Source organism: Leucoraja erinacea, chromosome 21, assembly GCF_028641065.1.
Source record: "Leucoraja erinacea ecotype New England chromosome 21, Leri_hhj_1, whole genome shotgun sequence".
Classification (NCBI taxonomy): domain Eukaryota; kingdom Metazoa; phylum Chordata; class Chondrichthyes; order Rajiformes; family Rajidae; genus Leucoraja; species Leucoraja erinaceus.
The window spans coordinates 34,537,564-34,559,105 of NC_073397.1; the positions used below are offsets into that span (position 1 = coordinate 34,537,564).

The following is a 21,542-nucleotide window of genomic DNA, read 5'->3' on the forward strand; positions in this document are numbered from 1 at the left end:
CCCTGCTAGGAAGAGACTGGGAAACGGTTTCCCCCCTTACCCTGCCCCCCTCCCCCACATAGAAAAGTTAAAGTTTCCCCCAACACAAAACTTTAGACTAACTAAAAATTTTTAAAAAGATTGAAATAACAGACAGGCTGTAGGTAGAGGCTGCTGCCAGTGCAGCGCCCCTAGAATAGACTCTTGACTAACTCAAGCATTTTGCATTCTATGATTATAACAAATATACTGGATTGACAATGTGCTTAGTGTTGTATTATATACCTACACAATATCATTGACATCTTATGTAGTCACAACTATTCAATGAAATGTGATAACACTGCTACACATTATTTCCCAGAGCTGTAGTTCACCATGGTACACTTGGTCCTTAAGTCTGTGCACCCACAGGTTAGTTATACACCCATAGTCATACAGGGTGCAAACAGGCCCTTCAGCCCAACTTACACATGCTAACCAATGTGGCCCGAAGTCCTGAAGTCTGCAGGTACTATCACAATATTTAAGATACATGTAGACCGGTACATGGATAGGACAGGCTTAGAGGGAAATTGGCCAAACGCAGGCAGGTGGGACCAGTGTGGGTGGGGCATGTTGGCCAGTGTGGGCAGATTGGGCTGAAGGGCCCATTTCCACGCTGTATGACTCAGTGACGCAGTTTAGTTATTGGACGAACTGAGTGCTGCTGTGAGGGAAACCAAGTGCAAACGTCTTCTGAACGATGAAACGATTATCGCAGTCTTACAGCTCAGCACGCTATGAGCCACCAGAGTACTGAGCTGATGTTATTAGACGATAGACAATAGATGCAGCAGTAGACCATTCGGCCCTATGAGCCAGCACCGCCATTCAATATGATCATGGCTGATCATCCCCAATCAGTACCCCTTTCCTGCCTTCTCCCCATATCCCCTGACTCCGCCATCTTTAAGAGGCCTATCTAGCTCTCTTGAAAATATCCAGAGAATCGGTCTCCACCGCCCTGAGGCAGAGAATTCCACAGACTCACAAACTCTCTGTGAGAAAAAGGGTTTCCTCATCTCCGTTCTAAATTACTTACCCCTTATTCTTAAACTGTGACCCCTGGTTCTGGACTCCCCCAACATCAGGAACACGTTTCCTGCCTCTAGCGTGTCCAAACCCTTAATAATCTTATGATCCACCAGAGTACTGAGCAGAAGTTATTGGTGGACTGCGGCAAAGAGCACAATGCAGCTTTGCACACACATGCAGGGCTCAGGGCTATTGTCACGGTCCGGCAGCGACAGACCAACTGCAGACCACCTCCTGTTGATGCAATGGATGCTGTTCTGCTCTCACCCACTACCATAACGTTGGCTGCACAGATCTCTCTTTCCAGTCCAGCAATGGCAGGCAACACAGTGGAGCAGCCGGTAGAGTTGCTGGCTCACACCGGCAGAGATCCTGATGTTAGGTGCCGTCAGTCTGGTGTTTAAAAGTTCTCCCTGTGACCGCGTGGGTTGCCTCCCACATACCAAAACACCTGCAAGATTGTATGTTAATTGGGAAGAAGAAAGGAAGAGGTGGAGACAGTAGGCTGTGGGCGAGCTGGGGAGAGGAAGGAGGGAGAAAGCAAGGACTACCTGAAATTGGACAAGTCAATGTTCATACCGCTGGGTTGTAAACTGCCCAAGCAAAATTTGAGGTGCTGCTCCTCCAATTTGCGGTGGGACTTACTCTGGCCTTTCTTCCCCCACCCCCCACCACCACCCCCACATCAGTCTGAAGAAGGGGTTCGCCCCGAAACGACACCTATTAATTCACTCCATAGATGCTGCCTCACCCGCTGAGTTTCTCCAGCATTTTGGTCTACCAAAACTAATAAATTTCATTACCCACTTTGGACATTTTATCGATTCAAAACCAGCCAGAACAATCATGCTGGACAATCTATTTTATCCAGCGTGCAAAAGCACGGCAATGGGAAGCTTAAAAATTACTCTATAGCCATACAAATCAGAGGTCGACCTCAAAAGGCTGAACTCAATGCATTTACAATTCAAGTTGGCAGTCTTTAAAGTTTTGCAAGTCTGGAGATTTGAGCGGAAGAAATGTTTTGTCTGTGAATACAGCTTCAATTATGGGCATCAAATTCCACCAGTTGCCTCATCGTCAGATGCACAGCTTTTATATATTCATCCCATGGCATAATGCAGGTACACCATCCAGAAACATTTTTGCACCAAAGAAAACAATAAACTTGGTCAAAGAGCAAGGTTTTAATGAGCTACTGAAAAGCAAAAGTGAATCTAATTTTAATTCGAGAGCTGCATTAACTAGTATTGGGTTTACAATTTTGAACTGAAGGATGAGAGGAAAAAGAATAGCATCTTAATACACTGATCTTTTCTAAAAATCATATATATCTAAAACTATTCATCAAGGCTGTTGTCACCTGCAGGTTATTGCTGAACGTAACGGGGTGTTCAACAGCTCTGTACACCCATGATACTGACCAACTCATCCCCCCCCCCCCCCTCCCCCCCACCACCACACATCCCCCATTTGCAAAATTCATGACAATCTCACACAATTCATTGACATTTCTTAAGAGAAATTTACAAAATTTGATTCAGAATTCAATGCAACTCATGCATAGTTACTCATTGCACATTTTTTTTTTACAAATACAGTTCATCCAAACATGAATAGAAAGAAAGCTGAACATAATTGAACTGAGCCATGAAGAATAAATCACTTGTGCTTGCTAAACAGATATTGTTTATTAAGGCTTGTATTCTCCTAGAGGACAGAAAATCAACCCGATGATGTTTATTTACCTTACAGGCAATATTCCATAGACATAACTAAAATTGTCTAAATAAGTCTAAATGATAAGTTTATTTCTTTAAATTGAGGTCAATTTTTATAACTAAGTTTAGAAGAGTTAATTGTTTGTTTCCTAATGATAGTAAAGTTCCTCTACAATAAACACGTGCACATTTCTGTGAATAAAAGCAACAGGCATGAGCACCATTTCATGCTTTATCCAAGTTGGTGGCATTTTCAATGGTTCCCTCATCTCACAGACAGTACAGCAAAGTACAGCTTTCGGACAGAAAAAAAAATCAAAATATTTCATCTCGGAAGAATCAAGAGACGTTTGCATCAATTTATAATTTGAGACATCAACCATCATTTCCACTATTTGCTCCTACATTAAAGCTCAGCTTTATAGAAGGAAAAAATAAAATGGCCTTGGGATTTTCATGAAAGAATGCAAATTAACAGCAGCGTGAAAACAAAAAAGGAAGCTCAAAGTTTTAAACACACATGACCAAAAACTAGTAACGTTGAAAGCATCACATCATCCAAACTACAGAAGGCTGATGCAGTAATATGTCCCGTAAAAAGGAGCATGAAAATCTTCATATGGTTGCTAAACAAATGCAAGATAAAGCTTCAGTGTAACAGAACGTTACCAGTGACAGCTACAGCATTTAGGTGCAAAAATTACTAACAAAATGCAGACCAGTCTGGGGAAAACAAAAATAATCAAAACAAAACCAGAAGAGTATTAAAAACATGATATAGCTTAATTCCCCTGCACAGAAGGTTTTACTGGATCAGAAAGCTTTGATTTTTCGTTCTGACGCTGGTTTCTCACCACCAGCGATTCCGTTTGTTTTAATTATTCATCAAGTCAAATGTTTCCTTATCATTTGCTTCGATTCAGGTGCTCCTGCAGGGGACAAAGAAAAAGGTAAAAGGAACCATTTCTTTAAAAACTACATTCGAAACAACATACCCACCAATTCTTAGATTTTCAACAATACTTGACAATCCATCAAATAATCTATTTTGTCCACTTGCTTGGCATTGTAGTATAAACAGTATCTTTGTTTGATTCCAATTACCAGCAGGCATTCTTTCAGTATTGCCAAAACCATTTGTTAATTTGCTGGAAATTGGTTAACCATGAAAACAATGCACTGTAGGTGACTGGGGATCGCTGAAAACAAATATTGCATGGAATGTAAACCAAGTCTTCAACTCAAAAGAATGACCATGTCCACATTTGTTAATTTGCTGGAAGCTGGTCAACTATAAGAACAATGCACTGTTGTTGGGAGATAATTGAAATCAAATATTTTGCAGAGATTGTAAAGCAAGTCTCCAACTCAAAAAGATGGCCATATCCAATTAACTCCACATTTCAGGTAATGACCCAGAGCCAGTAATGCTGATGGAAGCGGTTCTTTTAGATGCCAGTCCATTTCCCTCTGTGTGAAAACCCCACACATATTTCTCACCAGTTCTTTACTACTTGCAGATTTTTAAAAAATATTAAACGTACAACATTCTACTCCGAATGTTTCTCGTTATCACAGCTCTCTCGCAGATAAGCAGGAGTTACAAGTTCACAACTCTGCTGGAGCTCTATCAGAATGATTCCTCTCTGGTAAAATTGGGTCAAAGGAAGATTATGCTGTTAGCAACTTTTAATGTTCAGTTCCCACAAGTCCCAGGCTGAAATTCAATTTGTTTGGGGGCAATTGTACGTCCAGTGTTGTCTTGCCCCTGTAAACGAGGGCATTGCAAATGTGGTCAGCAGATTTCTTAAAGCTTGGTTGTCATTCACAAAGTTGACTCGATATTTAAGATAGACTCAGCAAATGCTGGAGTAACTCAGTGGGTATTTGCATTCAACTCTGCAGGGTTTTTTTGTGTAATCTAGGTATTTCAATATGAACATTGGGGGGAAAACTGCCAAGATCTGCCCACAACAAACGACAGACTAGTCTGTAACTGAGCTGTTCCAGGCCATTGGCTGTGCCAACCTGTACAAATTTCACAGCAATCACTCTGGGGAAACTACCCACTGAGCGCACACTAACTACAGCAGCTCCATTAAACAAAACATTAGACATTAAACAGTCAAATCAAGCTTTTAATTTAACTTAAATACTTTTAATCGTTTTCATGTTTAGCATTTTAAATGTTTAAAAAATACATCCATGGTGATTATTCATGTTGTATATGTCAACATAATATGGCATTCATATTCATAAGCAAAGAATGTGGGACAGCCATCAGTGAATCAGGGCTCCATGCAGTACCATGTTGCTCTGGGCGTTTGCAATCATCTGAGACAGGACTGCAAGTGGAAGACTGCACCCCAGGTCACAATGGTAGCACGAGCAAGCAATCTTGGTATCTGCAGAAAATCCACTGCGTGATGTGGCCGAGTCTTGTACCAACATGGGAATGGAATTGTCCGTCTACACTCAAGGCCGGCTCCAAACCAAGGGGCCGATTACTTGTACCTGAAGCTTTCATCAAGCCAGAATATTAAGTAATAGACGTCAGATTACCTACAGAAGATGAAGTGCAAGTCTGGTATTAGCAAAATCACAATTTGAGCCTAAATAACTCAATAAATGTGTGTCCCAAACCAGTAGAAAATAGGACATTATTTTTACTGTCCTTTTTAACAAAAATCCCACATATTAACTCAAGCTTAAAGAGACATTTACAATTACAAGCACATTGGCTTTTTACTCCGAGTCGAACAATTGTTTTCTTAAACTAATGGTTTCCATTTATGTTCTCTGTCCACAAATCTACCCATCACCCATCCCTTAGCCTCAGAATTTATTTAAGCCAATCCATTTTCCTGGAAGCAAAAGGAAGTGGCGCTATTTCTATATTTTTTTACATCAGACTTTAAATCAAATAAATAATGCAGATATTCCAACGGGATCCTTCTAAGCAAACATATTTATTTGATGAGATGAATCTTGAGGCTTTTCCTCCAATGGTTTGTGATTTGTGACGTTGGAATATCTAGAACAGGAGTGGAAATAAATTATATAAGGATGCTCAAAATGCATTTAACATTGATACTAATCATTGGCCTTAGAATTATTGGCATTTTTTAGGACGTAAGATTAAGAGAAAAAAACAATCAAAACCAATGCAGTGTTTCTGTCATGAGAATAATGAACAGATTAAGAGCCAAGACTATGTGTGCTTTAAAAGAAACGAGGGCAAGGTTAGGGATTAACACAATCTTAAATGCCAGAAAATGAAAACATGCCAAGTGGAGCTCTGGGTTAGGATGGAGAGTTGCAAGACATGGTGTAAACATTTAGGAGTATCGAAATGGGAAAGTATCAAACGCCTCTGAGGAACACCAAAATAGGCCATAAGCCCAAAGGAGAATGCAACAGTGCAATACTGTGCCAGCTGAGAAGGTCAATCACGATTAACAGAAGCAAGGCCTGCAATATTGAAAATAAACATAGACCTATGAACAAGAACTTTCCTTAGGTGTGATTGACTGCTTTAAAGCAATGCGAAGGACAAACAGGAAAGAGGATGGAACACAGGAACAAAAGTAGTCCATTGATTCCTTAACTACAGAAGATATACAAGCTTGAAAGTGTGCACCGTACTAAAACAGCTTTGTCCCCTCTGTTATCAGGCTTTTGAACATTACTTCCAGAAGCTCGGCAGACTGATTCTCCTGTGCCTCATAGCAGACCGTGGACTTTCTCTGGAACCGTTAGAAACATAGAAAATAGGTGCAGGAGTAGGCCATTCGGCCCTTCGAGCCTGCACCGCCATTCAATATGATCATGGCTGATCATCCAACTCAGTATCCTGTACCTGCCTTCTCTCCATACCCCCTGATCCCTTTAGCCACAAGGGCCACATCTAACTCCCTCTTAAATATAGCCAATGAACTGGCCTCAACTACCTTCTGTGGCAGAGAGTTCCAGAGATGTTCTGCTACAATACTGAGAATATAGTCTGCCTTGAATCTTTCCCGTCACTGTCTACTGTACTCAACTTCAGCTTGATTGTATTCATGACTTTTTCGGCTTTCAAAAAAAAAATTTAGTACGTTTTAAAAGTTTGTGTAAATGTTCACTGGTTTGTGTTATGTGGGGGGAGGGAAGTTGGGGAAACTTTTTTTCAGTTTCTGACCTTGCCTGAGATGCGATTTATTTTCCGGATCGCATTTCTGGTCGCTCTGTGGCCTACCATCGTGGAGCTGGAAGCCTCCTCAGACCGACTTTGAGCCCACTGCGGGGCAGGGGACATCGGAGTTGATCCTTTGCCTGAGATCGCTCCAACCGCAGCCTGCGGACTTTCCCATCGCGAGCTTGCCGTCTCAAGAGAGGGTAGTCGGGAGCTCCAACGACGCAGGGTCCGATCGCCGGTGCGGGGGGGCTGACATTTCCCCCCCCCCCCCCCGATGCAGGAGCTGATCGCCCCGTTGCGGAGGTCCCAAACGCTGCCAGCTACAGGTCAAGATCGTCCCGTCAACAAATGGGCTCGAGGCCCCCGACGCAGGGGAGAAAAGAAGGGAAGAGATATGAACTTTTATTTTGCCTTCCACAACAGTGAGGAATGTGGAGGAGTCACTGTGGTGGATGTTTGTTAAAATGTATTTTGTGCGTTCCATTGCTTTTTATTTATATGACTGACTTGGCAAATGAAATTCCTCGTATGTTGCAAAACATACTTGGCTAATAAAGTATTATTGTGATTGCATAATATTATTGGATTTGTTTGGATAGCATGCAAAACTAAGCTTTCACTTTGCCTCAGTACATGTAACAATGATAAAGCTAAACCATATCACCAGTAAATGTCATGGTTGTCTGTGCCTTGATTCCACTGATCGACACAAATGCTGGAGTAACTCAGCGGGACAGGCAGCATCACTGGAGAGAAGGAATGTATGGCATTTCGGGTCGAGACACTTCTTCAGACTGACACAAAAAACTGGAGTAACTCACTGATGTCTGAAGAAGAGTCTCGACCTGAAACGTCACTCATTCCTTTTCTCCAACGATGCTACCTGTCCCGCTGAGATACTCCAGCATTTTATGTCTCTCTTCGATTTAAACCAGCATCTGCTGTTCCTTCCAACACATTGACTTCACTGATCTGTCTTTGCTCGAATTTTGTGGTCCTAGCTGATATGTTCTGCTATAAACGTGTATAGGGAAGTGTCACTAACACAATTAAGTCATCATCACAGATGTAATCTAGCTGTTTACACAACATTTGTAATCAGTAAAATGGTGTGCCCCCAATAAAGTCGGCAATCGGATTGTTCAAATGGCTGAAAATATAATACAGCCTTGTGCCAAGGTGCAGCTCAAATTCTCAAGAAAAATTCCCAAATACCTTAAACTTGGAAACTTGTTTAGATCATTTTATGTTCAGTACATTTTAACTTTTGTTTCGTAGTTAAAACATTGTCTGTTTTTACAACCCTACTCTAAACTGCTCATGAGAACAAGTGGTGACCTAATGTCTAGGAAGGAACTGCAGTTGCAGGTTTCACCGAATACAGACACAAAATGCTGAGTAACTCAGCAGGACAGGCAGCATCTCTGGAGAGAAGGAATGAGTGATGTTTGGACTCGATGGACCGAAGGGCCTGTTTCCATGCTGTATGTCTAAACTAAGCATCTTCCTACCCTGCATACCAGAAGAAATATTTTGAAATCCAGGAAATTAAGCTTTATTTTGCACTTCCTGAGAATTGGTAGAGGCATATCCTCTACTTTAAGTAGCAATGTAGCCAGTGAAAGGGTCAACATATGACACAGCTTGTCACAAAGAAGGAAAGGCATCTGACGGGCTTCAAGTTCCAACTAGTCCCGCTGCACCAGTTGCATACATGGTCCAGTCATTAAAACGCTTCCACCATTGTCATCTACTTCCCTTCTTGACTTTGCTGAGGATTTGGCTCTACGAAAACCAAATACAATGGAATCTATTTCAACAAGAGTATAGATATCACTGAAAATATGCCTCGTGTATGTAGATTGCACCCACATCGGGGGCAAGATCCAACACACCGATTAGATCAACATGAAGGGTAGCCATTCCAATTTTCCACAAATATCTTGGCAAAACTTGGGCAAATAACTTGCTTCCCAGTCTCCACCTTGGCATCTAGCTGGAATTTAACCCTGCGGAAAGATGATCCCTTTGTCGTTTGAGATTAAGTTTTCTATTGCCGCTTACCAGAGGTCTTTGGAGCAAAACTTGAAGAGGATGAGGACTGATGCAGCCGTTCTGATGCAGCTCATTCTCCCTGAAGCTTGGATGACTGTGCCTTCATAGGAGCGGTGGCTGGAAGGGCAAGAGGAGTGGGATGACTTTGAGCACTTGCCGGCCAGAGGCAAGTCAGACACCGATGCTTCAGCCATCTTGGATTTTGTGATCTAATGCAATCTTTGAATCTAATGCAATCTTTGAACTCTACTAAACGTGGAAAGTTTGACTAATCACATTGTACCACACAGCGGTCATAAAACAAGAAATAGTCATAATGGGAAATGAAAGCCCAGAATAAAATTCATTCCAAATAATCCAAACCGCACTGTCAAACACAGACGGGCGTGGTACTGTAGATCCTCTCACTCATGATAGTTGTGATCACACCCATTTTCAATAGGAGAAAGAACTGAGGAACGCCAGCATGAGGAATGTAGTAAATGGTATATAAAAAAAAACATTGGCCACAGGTGGGACAGACATCCTAAAAGCCCCCACATCACTGGCTTTGGATCAATACCAAATTTTTGCAGAGGCAACAAAATTAACTTTCATTTTAGTTTTTGCACTTGTTAGCGATTCCAAATATTGTTCTTTCACAAGCACAAGTTTTCATCAATAATGCATAAAGTTACAAACAATATTGAGAACCCCTACAATGTCACAGTGTAAATTAAATCATGGACCACAGTACAAAAAAATGTGACGGTACGTCAAATGACAATAAGATTTCAATGACAAAATACAGACAAAAATACAAAAGGCAAATCGTGCTACTGGTTTCTTCTCATGTTTAACATTGCTACATTTTTAGCAAACAAATCCATTCAAGCACATTGCTAACTATCTATGCAATTATCTATAGGATCGAGGAGAGACAATTGCAACAAAAATCTAACTTTTTTAAAAAAGCTTCTGAGATTGGAACAATAGGGTATAAAACCATTCTGATGTTTAATTAAGTATGCCTCGCAAAATAATAATAAGCTTTTGTTCTCATTCCCGCATGTAACTAATCCCTAACACAGTTATCAATTAGTCACATTTTTAAAGACAATGCAAATCTGGCTCTCAACTTTTTTTTGACAAGTGGGACTGTAGCTTTCTGGCCACTTCCAAAACTTAGTCTGAAATCTGGAATCTGCCATGTCGCACAATTCTAGGCTAAAACCTACATTTGGTCACAGGCCAGGTCCAACTAGGTTCCAAAACCATCTGACATTACCGTAGTTCAGACAAGAAATAAAACCACAGCTGCCAGATATATACCAAAAACAATATCAAAACTGGAAATTTAAAAAAATGAAAATACGTGGCCAGATAAGTGATACCAATTCGGAAAGATTTATGGAACACTTGTTCCACAATACATTTCTTTATATGATAACTTTAATCAATTATGATTCTTTATTACATGTGCCAGCCCCTTTTCCAAAAATTTGACCCAAGCACTCGGCAGCCTCCAAGCCAATGATTCTACCGTCTGGAGTCACAAGACGACACAGATGCTGGAAGCTGAAGCAAAACACAAAATGGTGGAGAAACTCAGCGGGTCAGGTAGCATCTGCGGAGGGAACGGACAGGTGACATTTCAGATCAGGAGTCCCCATCTGAAAATTAATCTATCCAATCCTTCCACAGATGCTGGCTGATCCCACAAGTTTCTCCAGCACTTTGTGTTTTGGTAATTCTACAGTCTGATCTGGATATGATCAGCTTCTTGTTTCCCAGTTCTGAGTTACAAATGGAGAATAACTGTAAATCAAAGGCAACCAAAATTCCACAAGCTTTTTTTCCAAAAAACACTAATAAATTGTTTTATAATATTTACCTTGTAAATAATGAGAAGCCACTGGCAGAGAAACTTTGTCCTGAAAATTTAAAACAAAAAGGCATGTCTATTCAATTTGTCGGTATATTACATAGGTCAAGGGTAACACATTAACACATTAATCAACACAGTCTCTTCATGAGCTTATGAATAAAACTGTACGTCAAGTTTTCTATGTAGACGCAAAAAGCAATACAGACATTAAATTTGATTATTGGATAAGATTACCAAATTGGAAAATATCATTGCATCGTTTTATCACAGTTAAGATGGATCAATGCTTTATCAATGTAAAACCTGGTAGGATCCCCTTCAATTTGGCAACCTTATGGGAATTATGTTCTTGAATCAGAATGGATTACAGTATCCATACAGTCAGAGATAAAGTACATGCCTCAACCAGCATGTCCAATGGAAGGAGTATTCTCTCCAAGATAATCAAACTAGAACCTGCATCTTGGGGCTCAACTACCAAGGGGCTCAAACCCCTTCAATATTTTAGAAATTTGAGCTATCTTTAATGAATGACAGGGATGAGTTTTTAATTAAATTTAAATAATGAAGTCATGGAAGCCTACGGCATGTGTAGGAAGGAAATGCAGATGCTAGTTTAAACTGAAGATAGACACAAAATGCTGGAGTAACTCAATGAGCCAGGCAGCATCTCTGGAGAGGAATGGGTGACATTTCGGGTCGAGACCCTTCTTCAGACTGCCTACTGCGTGAGGCCCAACTACAATCTCTACCTGATCATGTTTTTATATTAAACCGCTGTGATCACCGAAATTCAACTCATATTGGGACAGTCATCATGAATATGAAATTGATTGACACAGCAGTCAGCACTGCTGTCTCAAAGCACCAGGCACTCGGGTATGTTGCTGATCTATTGTGCTCTCTGCATGGAGTCTACCTACACGTACTCCCTGCATGGAATCTACCTACACATACTCCCATTTGCCTGGTTTCCTCCTATGTGCTACAGGTGCGCTGCTATTACAGTAATTGGTTATTGTAAATTGCCTCGTGTAAGTGCAATGGTATGACAATCAGTGGGGGGGGGAAAGAATGCTGGGAGGCAAGAGGGAAATGCATTTAGTGAAGGATTGGTATCGATGGATGTTTAACTGAATGGTTCTACCTCAGCTGCTATTGTTATTTATCTGTAATTTTTTTTTTTTTTTTTTTTTTATATATGTATATATTTTTACCTTTTCTTATATATTTAAAATTGCTCTTGTGAATCGCACCGTGGGATTGACGTTTAAATTTCGTTGTACCATGTGCAATGACAATAAAGAGATTCATTCATTCATTCATTCATTAATGGTTGACAAAGACACACTAGACCAAAAGGGCCTATTTTCATGCTGCACGTCTATTAAAAATGTAGCAATTTTGTAAAAATAAAATCCAAAATATATAGAAAATTTGTATGAGATTATTTAACTTTTAAATTATATCAACTTTTTTAAATTTTCTCGACCCATGCAATGTACTGCTAGTGTAGGTTTACATGGTCTATTCACAGCTGACAACAAAGACGCCTCACTTGGTTACTTGTTCAAGAAGCAACTGCAGATGCTGGAAGATCGAAGGTACACAAAAGGTACACATCAGTCTGAAGAAGGGTTTCGGCCCGAAACGTCGCCTATTTCCTTCGCTCCATAGATGCTGCTGCACCCGCTGAGTTTCTCCAGCAATTTTGTGTACCTTCACTTGGTTACTTCCTTTCCTCCCGCGCTAAACAAATCACTGTGGTTTAGTGTGACCTTGATAACTAAATACACCCTGGTCCCTCCCTAACCCAAGGGCAGATTCTCTTTCTTATTGCAGCTTACCTTTCACATCTCCTTTAAAAACTGCAATTCTCCCCAAAAGCCAAACCATGTTCTTCACTGACCCAATCTCCTTCCTTCTCATTCACGACTGACTCATTCTTAGGGTGAAGGCAAAGGCACTCCCCTGAACATCGCCGCATAATTCTCTGCTTTTCCTACTAAATCTGGACTATCACCATCTATTCAACAGCCTCCTATTTCCCCCTTTATTCCACCAATGCAAACCATGTTTCAGTGGCAAAAGGTGACAAATCTCTGCCTTGTATCTTAACTTCACATTTCCTCTCAATTTTCTTCCCGTGCCTTCTGAGCTCCTATTGTTGTTATATTCCTTCTCCTGCCTTCTGCTCCCCATCTGATTACATTTATTACCCAATTTCCTTTAATGGCTTCATGCGAGCCGACGTTCTGAAAAGTTCCAGTCAAAAAGTATCCCTCTTGAACTGTGTGACCATTGAAAATTACTGCTGCAGCTTCTATTTCCATAGATATGACACAGGATGGCACCTTTCAAGGGGCATCTATGTCTTGCTTAAAATCTTACCCACAGCACAGCGATGGCCATAATGAGCTTCAGAAGTGGTGGAGCTAGTAAATGTGACTCCAGTGCATCTGTCTTCATTTGCTTTTCAGAGGTTGATCTCGACATTTATCTCTCAGGATGTCTTTCTTGTCAACTTCAGCAGCACAAGTTTCACATGGTTTCACTCTCACCTAGCAAGCATTGTTTGAACATTCCCAGCAATGACAGCTTTTTGCTCCACCACGCTATTTCTGCTTGAGTCTCCCAACCATCCCAATGCAGTAATCAGGTGCTCTCAATGGGACCTCCATTACATCAGTGAGACCAAGCGTAGACTTAGTTGCTGTTTTGCCAAACACTTGTGCTTGGTCCACCAAGGCCTACTGAATCTCCAGGTTGCTAACCATTTTGTTCTGCCCCTCCTCTCCTCCACTTGGGGTGGGGCAGCATGGCACGGCGGTAGAGTTGCTGCCTGAAGCACCAGAGTTGCGGGTTTGATCCTGACTACAGGTGCTGTCTGAACGGAGTTTGCATGTTTTTCCCATGACCATGCGGGTTTTCTCCAGGTGCTCCAGTTTCCTCCCATTTTCCAAGGACGTGCAAGTTTGTAGGTTAATTGGCTTGTGTAAAATTGTCCCTAGTGTGTAGGATAGAACTAGTGTAAGGCATGGACTCGGTCGGCCAAAGGGCCTGCATGAATCTGATGGTCCAAATGACTTTGTAAATGAACAATTGTGTGATTCCATTATGTAACTGCGTCCAGGCCTACAAGGCGCTATTCTGTTTTTTCCTGCTGCAAAAGGATTGATGCTATTTTTAATCTGTAATGATCAATAATTTTACAAAAAAAACTGGGATCAATGTTTTTAGTAAATTAATAATTAGGATAGACATGAACCTTATTCTTGGCTTTTGTGCTATTCTATTGCAAAGTGGATGACCTAAAGCAGAAACCTATACTTTTATTTCCCATTAAATCGATCAATGTCCAACTTACTCAGAAGGAAACAGAACAAAGCCGACTCAAATACCAGTGAATCAAAATACAATTGTTTCAGCTCATTGAAATGATCTAACTGGCTGAACACATGCATGGGTCACAGAGTTCAAGAAACGTTAAATGCAGCAAGCACATTATTAATAAGAGATTGTTATCGGCAGCTTGAACAGAGCAAGCATGGACCAAACAAGAATCATCCTGTCTGCATGGCAATTTGAACAAGCCTAGATTTTTTACTAGACAATGCAGCCAATTTTCATATTTGCCATTTTCTTCACAATCCACTGGATCAGATCTAGATTGCATTCTTTATAAAACCCTATCCCTAAAATCAAAGAGATAATTGGGCATTTTCTACAAAAGAATGGCAAACCACTCTTTGGACTTTACTTTAGATGTTAGAGAGATATAGCGCGGGAGCAGGCCCTTCAGTCCACCAAGTCTGCACCGACCAGCAATCACCCCATACACGACACGCCACGGATAATTTACAATATAACCAAAGCTAATTAACCTACAAGCCGTTAAGTCTTTGGAGTGTGGGAGGAAACTGGAGCATCCAGAGAAAACCTATGCGGTCACGGGGAGAACGTACAAATTCCATACAGACATCGCCCGCAGTCAGGATTGAATCCAGGTCTCTGGCGCAGTAAGGCAGCAACTCTACCGCTGCACCAATGTCTCACACCTAAAGACCATTACACAGGTAAAGGCAAAAATATACTCCAACAGTGCAAAACCACTTCCATAAATAAAAATATACTTAACCAAAGATTTTATTATGTTTAAGAAGGAACTGCAGATGCTGGAAAAATCGAAGGTAGACAAAAATGCTAGAGAAAGTCAGCAGGTGAGGCAGCATCTATGGAGTGAAGGAATAGGTGATGTTTCGGTTTGAGACCCTTCTTCTGGAGAAGGCTCTCGACCAGAAACATCACCTATTCCTTCATTCCATAGATGCTGCCTCACCCGCTGAGTTTCTCCAGCATTTTTGTCTACCAAAGATTTTATATAGTTAAGTCACACTTGGATCAAGAAGATGGTCACCTGACAATAAAATACCTCTTACCAATAGCAGGAAGGAAAGAAATACTGTCAGAGTAAACAGACTAGAATTTGAGTATATAGCTGATCAAGTTCTCCTAGACTGATCAATAACGGTCACTCAACCTAATACCAGTAAATGCTCCATATCAACCTCGTTGAATCTGGGAAAAGGTAGTAAGATTATTCAGCATCTTAAATCTGTCCTGCCATTTAATTAGATTGTTGCCACTCAATTTCATTCACTCACCTTTAATCAAGCACTAAACATTTCAGATGATTTAAAAACCCAAATACTTTTATTTGCCGGGAGTGGGGTGGGTGTAGGAATTCCAGATTTTCATTTCTACCGTTTACATGAAAAAAAAAGTGTTTTCTCTCAATCGTGTGGCTTTAATTTTGTAATCACAATCTGTTGTTTGTATTCCCGCAGGAATTAATTTCCCTACATTCACACTGGCAAGTTACGTTTATTTCAGACAGCCCAATTAGATCTAAACTGAATCAAATTAAGACCAGATATCCCGCCGAAATGCCTGCATCCTTGGATCTGTGCCTACTGTAACTACCGACTTTGTGAAACTGTTACTAGATGTTGGGAGGGGTGGGTGTGTAGTTCCAAGAAGGAAACTACCGCAGAACACTGCAGATGAAACGCAGCAGAATATTCTCAAAAGTTTCATCTTACTATTATTATGACTGGGCAATCAGAATGTTTACATCACATTGCTTCTGGAACTGGTGCGCTGCAATGCTGAGAACTAGTTTCTGCACTCTGTGTCTCTCCCCTTGTTCTACCTTTGTACTCGATTTAGGCTTGATTATATTCTTGTATGGTACCCGACCTGATTGGATAGCATGCAAAAGAAAGCATTTCACTGTACCTCAGTACACGTGACAATAATAAATCTAAACATTTAATAATGTACCTCTAGTAAAGTAGCAATTTTTTTTTCCTTATTTCTTTACAATTGTTTGAAAACTATGAGGTTGTCTAGAATTTATTTGACTTATAGAATCATAGATGGAGTCCGAGTTATACGGCGTGGAAACAGGCCCTTCGGCCCAACTTGCCCACACCCACCATTATGTCCCATTTACCCCAGTCCCACCTGCCTGCGGCCGATATCCATCTAAACCCATCTTATCCATGTACCAGTTTAAATGTTTCTTAAACGTTGCGATAGTAACAGTCTCAACTACCTCCTCTGACAGCTCGTTCCATACACCCACTCTGCAAAAAAGTAACCCCTCAGGGTCCTATTAAATCTCCCCTCCCCCTCATTCAACCTATGGTTATCCTTGACTTAAACGAACTAAAGAAAAATAAGTGAAGATAAATTAGTCTTTGGACACAAATGCCATCCCTTTCTCTTCTGTGATATTAAGAATAATATTTTTCACCCAGAGAGTGGTAAATCTGTGGAATTCTCTGCCACAGAAGACAGTGGAGGCCAATTCACTGGATGTTTTTAAGAGAGTTAGATTTAGCTCTTAGGGCTAAAGGAATCAAGGGATATGGGGAAAAAGCAGGGTACTGATTTTGGATGATTTGCAATGATCATAATGAATGGAGGTGCTGGCTCGAAGGGCCGAATGGCCTACTACTGCACCTATTTTATATGTTTCTATATCGATCCTCAATTACATAATCGAATTTATGCTTTTCCAAATGTTGGCCAGGAAACAATCAAAACCCTTTAAGTAGAACTATTTGAACACATTAAACAGCTTTATTAGTTGTTGAATCTTGGCTTCAAGCGGTGTGCAATCATTCCTCACAAAACATAATAACATTTGAAGATACAGGGAACTGCAGGTGCTGGTATACACTTAAAAAAAAAGACGAAGTGCTGGAGTAACTCAGCGAGTCAACCAACATCCAAGGAAAAAATGGATCAGGCCAGGACACAAAACTTCACCCATCCATGTTCTTCAAACATACTGTGACCCGCTGAGTTAAACAAAATAATAAAATTCCCAATGTGAAGAAGGGCATGCAAATTGCAATATCATGGTTATTTTGCATATAACTACTTTATTGAAACATTACTATCTAACATGAGAAAAATAGATTCTGCATTTTGGACTCCAACACATAATGAGAAATCGGGGTGAGGTGCACGAATGTTTCCGGGGGAGAAAAAAGGAACTAAAATGCTTCAATCTTGAGGAAAACACACAAAGTGATGTTGGAACTCAGCGGGTTAGACTCTACAGGACATCTCTACAGGATATAGATGGATGGTAATTTGGTTCAGAAACCTTCTTCACAAAGATAGTGGCGGGGAGAAAGCTGGAAACGGATGAAGCCTGGCAAGTGATAGGTGGATACGGGTGAAGGAGGTTTTTGTTTGGCAGGTGGGTGGAGTAAGTGACAAAGACGAGAGGTGAAAAGGGCATCAGATGAGGAGCGAATGAATGAAATCAACTCAGAGGAAGGGATATGGGCGAAAAGGGAAATGGGCGGAGAAAGAGGGAAATGGGAGATGAGTATAAGCGTAGGAAAGGAGTCGGGTAAGTTTGGGTTATCCTGTCATCTGTAGAAGTACTGAATGACATTTGCTAAGCTGCACCAACGATTATATTCACATTTTATTACACCGAATTCTCTACGGCAGCTACGTTAATTGTTCAGCAAAATCTATACAATAAGCTTAAATTTTGCAACACGAGACCACGTTGACTCACATTTATATTATAGGTACATAAATGCCCCAACAGGACTCACCTTACGTACAACTTCCTCCTCCTCCTGCCGCTTCTCGTAATGTGAAAAGTCGTCAAAAATTGAAGTGGTGTGCTTGTACGTAGCAATAATTTTGAGCACTTGCTTGGCTTTCTCTAACGGAACCTCCTGTGTGTCTCGAGAGTTAGTGACTGGTTTATTGTCATTGTTTTCCAAGCGGATATGCCTCAGCTGGTTATTAGGCACGTCCTTTACAAAGATCCACTTGACATCGAATTTGCCTTTCCACTTGTCCTGTGACCAAACCCCAGCACATGTCCCGTAGTCCACTGCCGATTTCATTTCTGCCACTCCACAAAAATGTCCACTGCCATTTACACTGAATAGTAAGTAAACAGGACCTTTGCCAGCCATCGAGCGATATGCACTGTCCAAGCGCTTATTGCCATGTTCTGTACTGCACCAAATGGAGTACTTGATAGAGCGGTGGATATCATCCTCGGAGTAGCTCTTGATGATAAACACACGACCGTTTTTGACATTCCAGTCAAAGTCTTTAGGATTGTAGCTGTAAGCAGCCTTCAGTTTTTCGAGGACAGGGTGAGTCTCACTGCTCGGTGGAGAGCTAACTGGGACATTACCCAGCGAGTTGTTTTCATTGCCGGCTCCGTTATTTTGACCAAATGCCACACCTCTGTTGCGAGGGGCGATCCAACGGTTCTGCGGGGACTGCTGAGGGTTCTGAAACGGTTGCTGTGGAATCTGCATCTGCTGTTGTGGTGGCGGTTGAGTCAACTGTTGCAGAGGAACTGCCTGAGTAGGGGGGGCCTGATGAGGTGGAGGCGCTTTTGGTACAGGTCCTTTATTGTCCCACGTACCAATGTCCATATTGTGTTTTATAGGAGGTGGGGGCAACGAAGAGAGCTTCCCACCGATGCTCCAGTCTTTGGTTTCAGTTTGGGTTGAGGCTTGGCTGGTTTACTTGCAATGGCAGCCCATGACGTTGGCTTTGGAGCAGAGACACAGGCGGTCGAGCCATTTCCAGGCGCTGCATTGATCATACCTGGGCTGTTCACCACAGACCCCACCGTCTTCACACCCGATGACGTCACCGCTCCACCAATCTTTAATCCAACCATCCCTTGTTCAATGCTATTCATGCCTGGAGCTTTATTCAAAGTATCATTCGGAAAGCCTGCCTGTCCATCTACTATCGTCCCACCCAAAGAACTCGGCGGGTAACTATAGCTACTGCCATACGCTGAGCTTGGTGTTTGCTGTCCCTGAGACCCACCTGTTCCCCATGCAGAAAACCCAGGGTTTTCAGGAAAGAAGTTGAATCTATGTTGATTTAAGTAGGGGGTGCTCCCTAGACCCCCAGGCTGACCAAAGACAGCATCATGCATGAAATGGTGGTCTCCGTTGCTCAGCTGTCCATAAGTTGTTAAGTATGGAATCGGAGGATCCCCGCCAGTGGACCATGGCGCTGCTTCACTGAGGGAATAGGAAAATCCAATGGAAGGAGCATAATAGCTCGACAGATATGGATCAGTCATTGAAGGGTAGCTGTTATTCTGTTGATTAAAACAAACAATAGTTAAAGAACCATGTTACAATCAATCATTTCATATTTCTGCTTTTTTCATTCACATGTAATTAAACCTAATCACGTGATTAATCCGAATATCTTCAAGGTTGAGACTGGCTGCAGTGAACAGTGATTTATTAAATGTTCGACCTAAAGTACAAATATAATTAACCTTCTGAATCTCCGCTTGACCCATAACTTGAGTGTTGTGGAAATAAACCAACTTAGTACAAAACATACACAGGATCAGCTACGATAAAGGTATGCTTCAAAAGAAAATGAGTTTTACAGCAAAGCTACAAATAAAAACTCTATATTCAGGTTTAAATAATTTGCTAATTTTGTACGTGATAAAATAGTTCAGAAATAGTCATAATTTTGTTCGCCATGTACTAACATTAATTTTCGAAAGCATTTAAGAATTTTGACGTACTGAAAGAAGTGGCACAAATATTCAAGACCAGTAAACATATTAGCGGCAGTGCCAATGGCCATTCACCCACTGTTTCAGATGCAACTACGGTCAAGCTCCAACAACCCACAATCTGACTTCGCTTTCTAGTTCACTTGGTGGTTTTCCATGCTCCCTTCAAACTCATAGAAAAATGGTTATGCTATTGTGTAACATCTAAAAAAAAGAGAATTGAAATATGTATAGGAGTATAAATGTACAGAAATAGCACCCTTATAATCTGAAAAACCTACCAATTCAGCAGCACCAAAGTCCTGAGGGTGCGAAATAATAGCATTTTACTGTACCCAATCCTACCAAAGTGACATAAATGTGGATAAATGTGAGGTTATCCATTTTGGTGGCAAAAACGGGAAAGCAGACTATTATCTAAATGGTGGCTGATTGGGAAAGGGGGAGATGCAGCGAGACCTGGGTGTCATGGTACACCAGTCATTGAAGGTAGGCATGCAGGTGCAGCAGGCAGTAAAGAAAGCGAATGGTATGTTAGCTTTCATTGCAAAAGGATTTGAGTATAGGAGCAGGGAAGTTCTACTGCAGTTGTACAGGGTCTTGGTGAGACCACACCTGGAGTATTGCGTACAGTTTTGGTCTCCAAATCTGAGGAAGGACATTATTGCCATAGAGGGAGTGCAGAGACGGTTCACCAGACTGATCCCTGGGATGTCAGGACTGTCTTATGAAGAAAGACTGGATAGACTCGGCTTGTACTCGCTAGAATTTAGAAGATTGAGGGGGGATCTTATAGAAACTTACAAAATTCTTAAGGGGTTGGGACAGGCTAGATGCAGGAAGATTGTTCCCGATGTTAGGGAAGTCCAGGACAAGGGGTCACAGCTTAAGGATAAGGGGGAAATCCTTTAAAACCGAGATGAGAAGAACTTTTTTCACACAGAGAGTGGTGAATCTCTGGAACTCCCTGCCACAGAGGGTAGTTGAGGCCAGTTCATTGGCTATATTTAAGAGGGAGTTAGATGTGGCCCTTGTGGCTAAGGGGATCAGGGGGTATGGAGAGAAGGCAGGTACGGGATACTGAGTTGGATGATCAGCCATGATCATATTGAATGGCGGTGCAGGCTCGAAGGGCCAAATGGCCTACTCCTGCATCTAATTTCTATGTTTCTATGTTTCTATGACATACCAAGTAAACACCAATTTTAGAAAACAATTCCACTCATTTACAAAGCTGGAAAGACATTAGACTTACAGAATGATCCCCCACTCGTCCAGAATTTTCAACACATTAACAATTTCTCTGAGAAGCTGAGCTAACATTAAATTATTGTATTTTCACGGCAGGGCAGATTGCAAAGATTACATTGGATTCTTGTCAAAAGTCAAAGCCATTGCATTTAGATTCTGCTGTAATACATTGATAATTAGCCCAGAAAAACTGGGATGCACATTGATTCAATCATCAGCCAGTGGGCAAGAACATCTAAACATTGTACTGGTAGTGTTAACCAAATCACGATAAGCAAGCCCAGCTGATTTCCTAATGTC

The 21,542-nt window shown here is 41.3% G+C and overlaps 1 protein-coding gene across 1 annotated transcript in view; it reads right to left on the reverse strand.

Annotated features, from left to right (window-relative positions):
- Positions 1–2,722: 2,722 nt before the first annotated feature.
- Positions 2,723–21,542, reverse strand: part of LOC129707516 (YTH domain-containing family protein 1-like) — a 31,291-nt gene continuing 12,471 nt past the window's right edge. The window contains 5 exon segments of the mRNA XM_055652621.1: positions 2,723–3,706; positions 9,019–9,126; positions 10,883–10,922; positions 18,022–18,915; positions 18,918–19,553. Of these exon segments, the coding sequence (XP_055508596.1) occupies positions 9,080–9,126; positions 10,883–10,922; positions 18,022–18,915; positions 18,918–19,553 (1,617 nt within the window). The 3' untranslated portion in view covers positions 2,723–3,706; positions 9,019–9,079.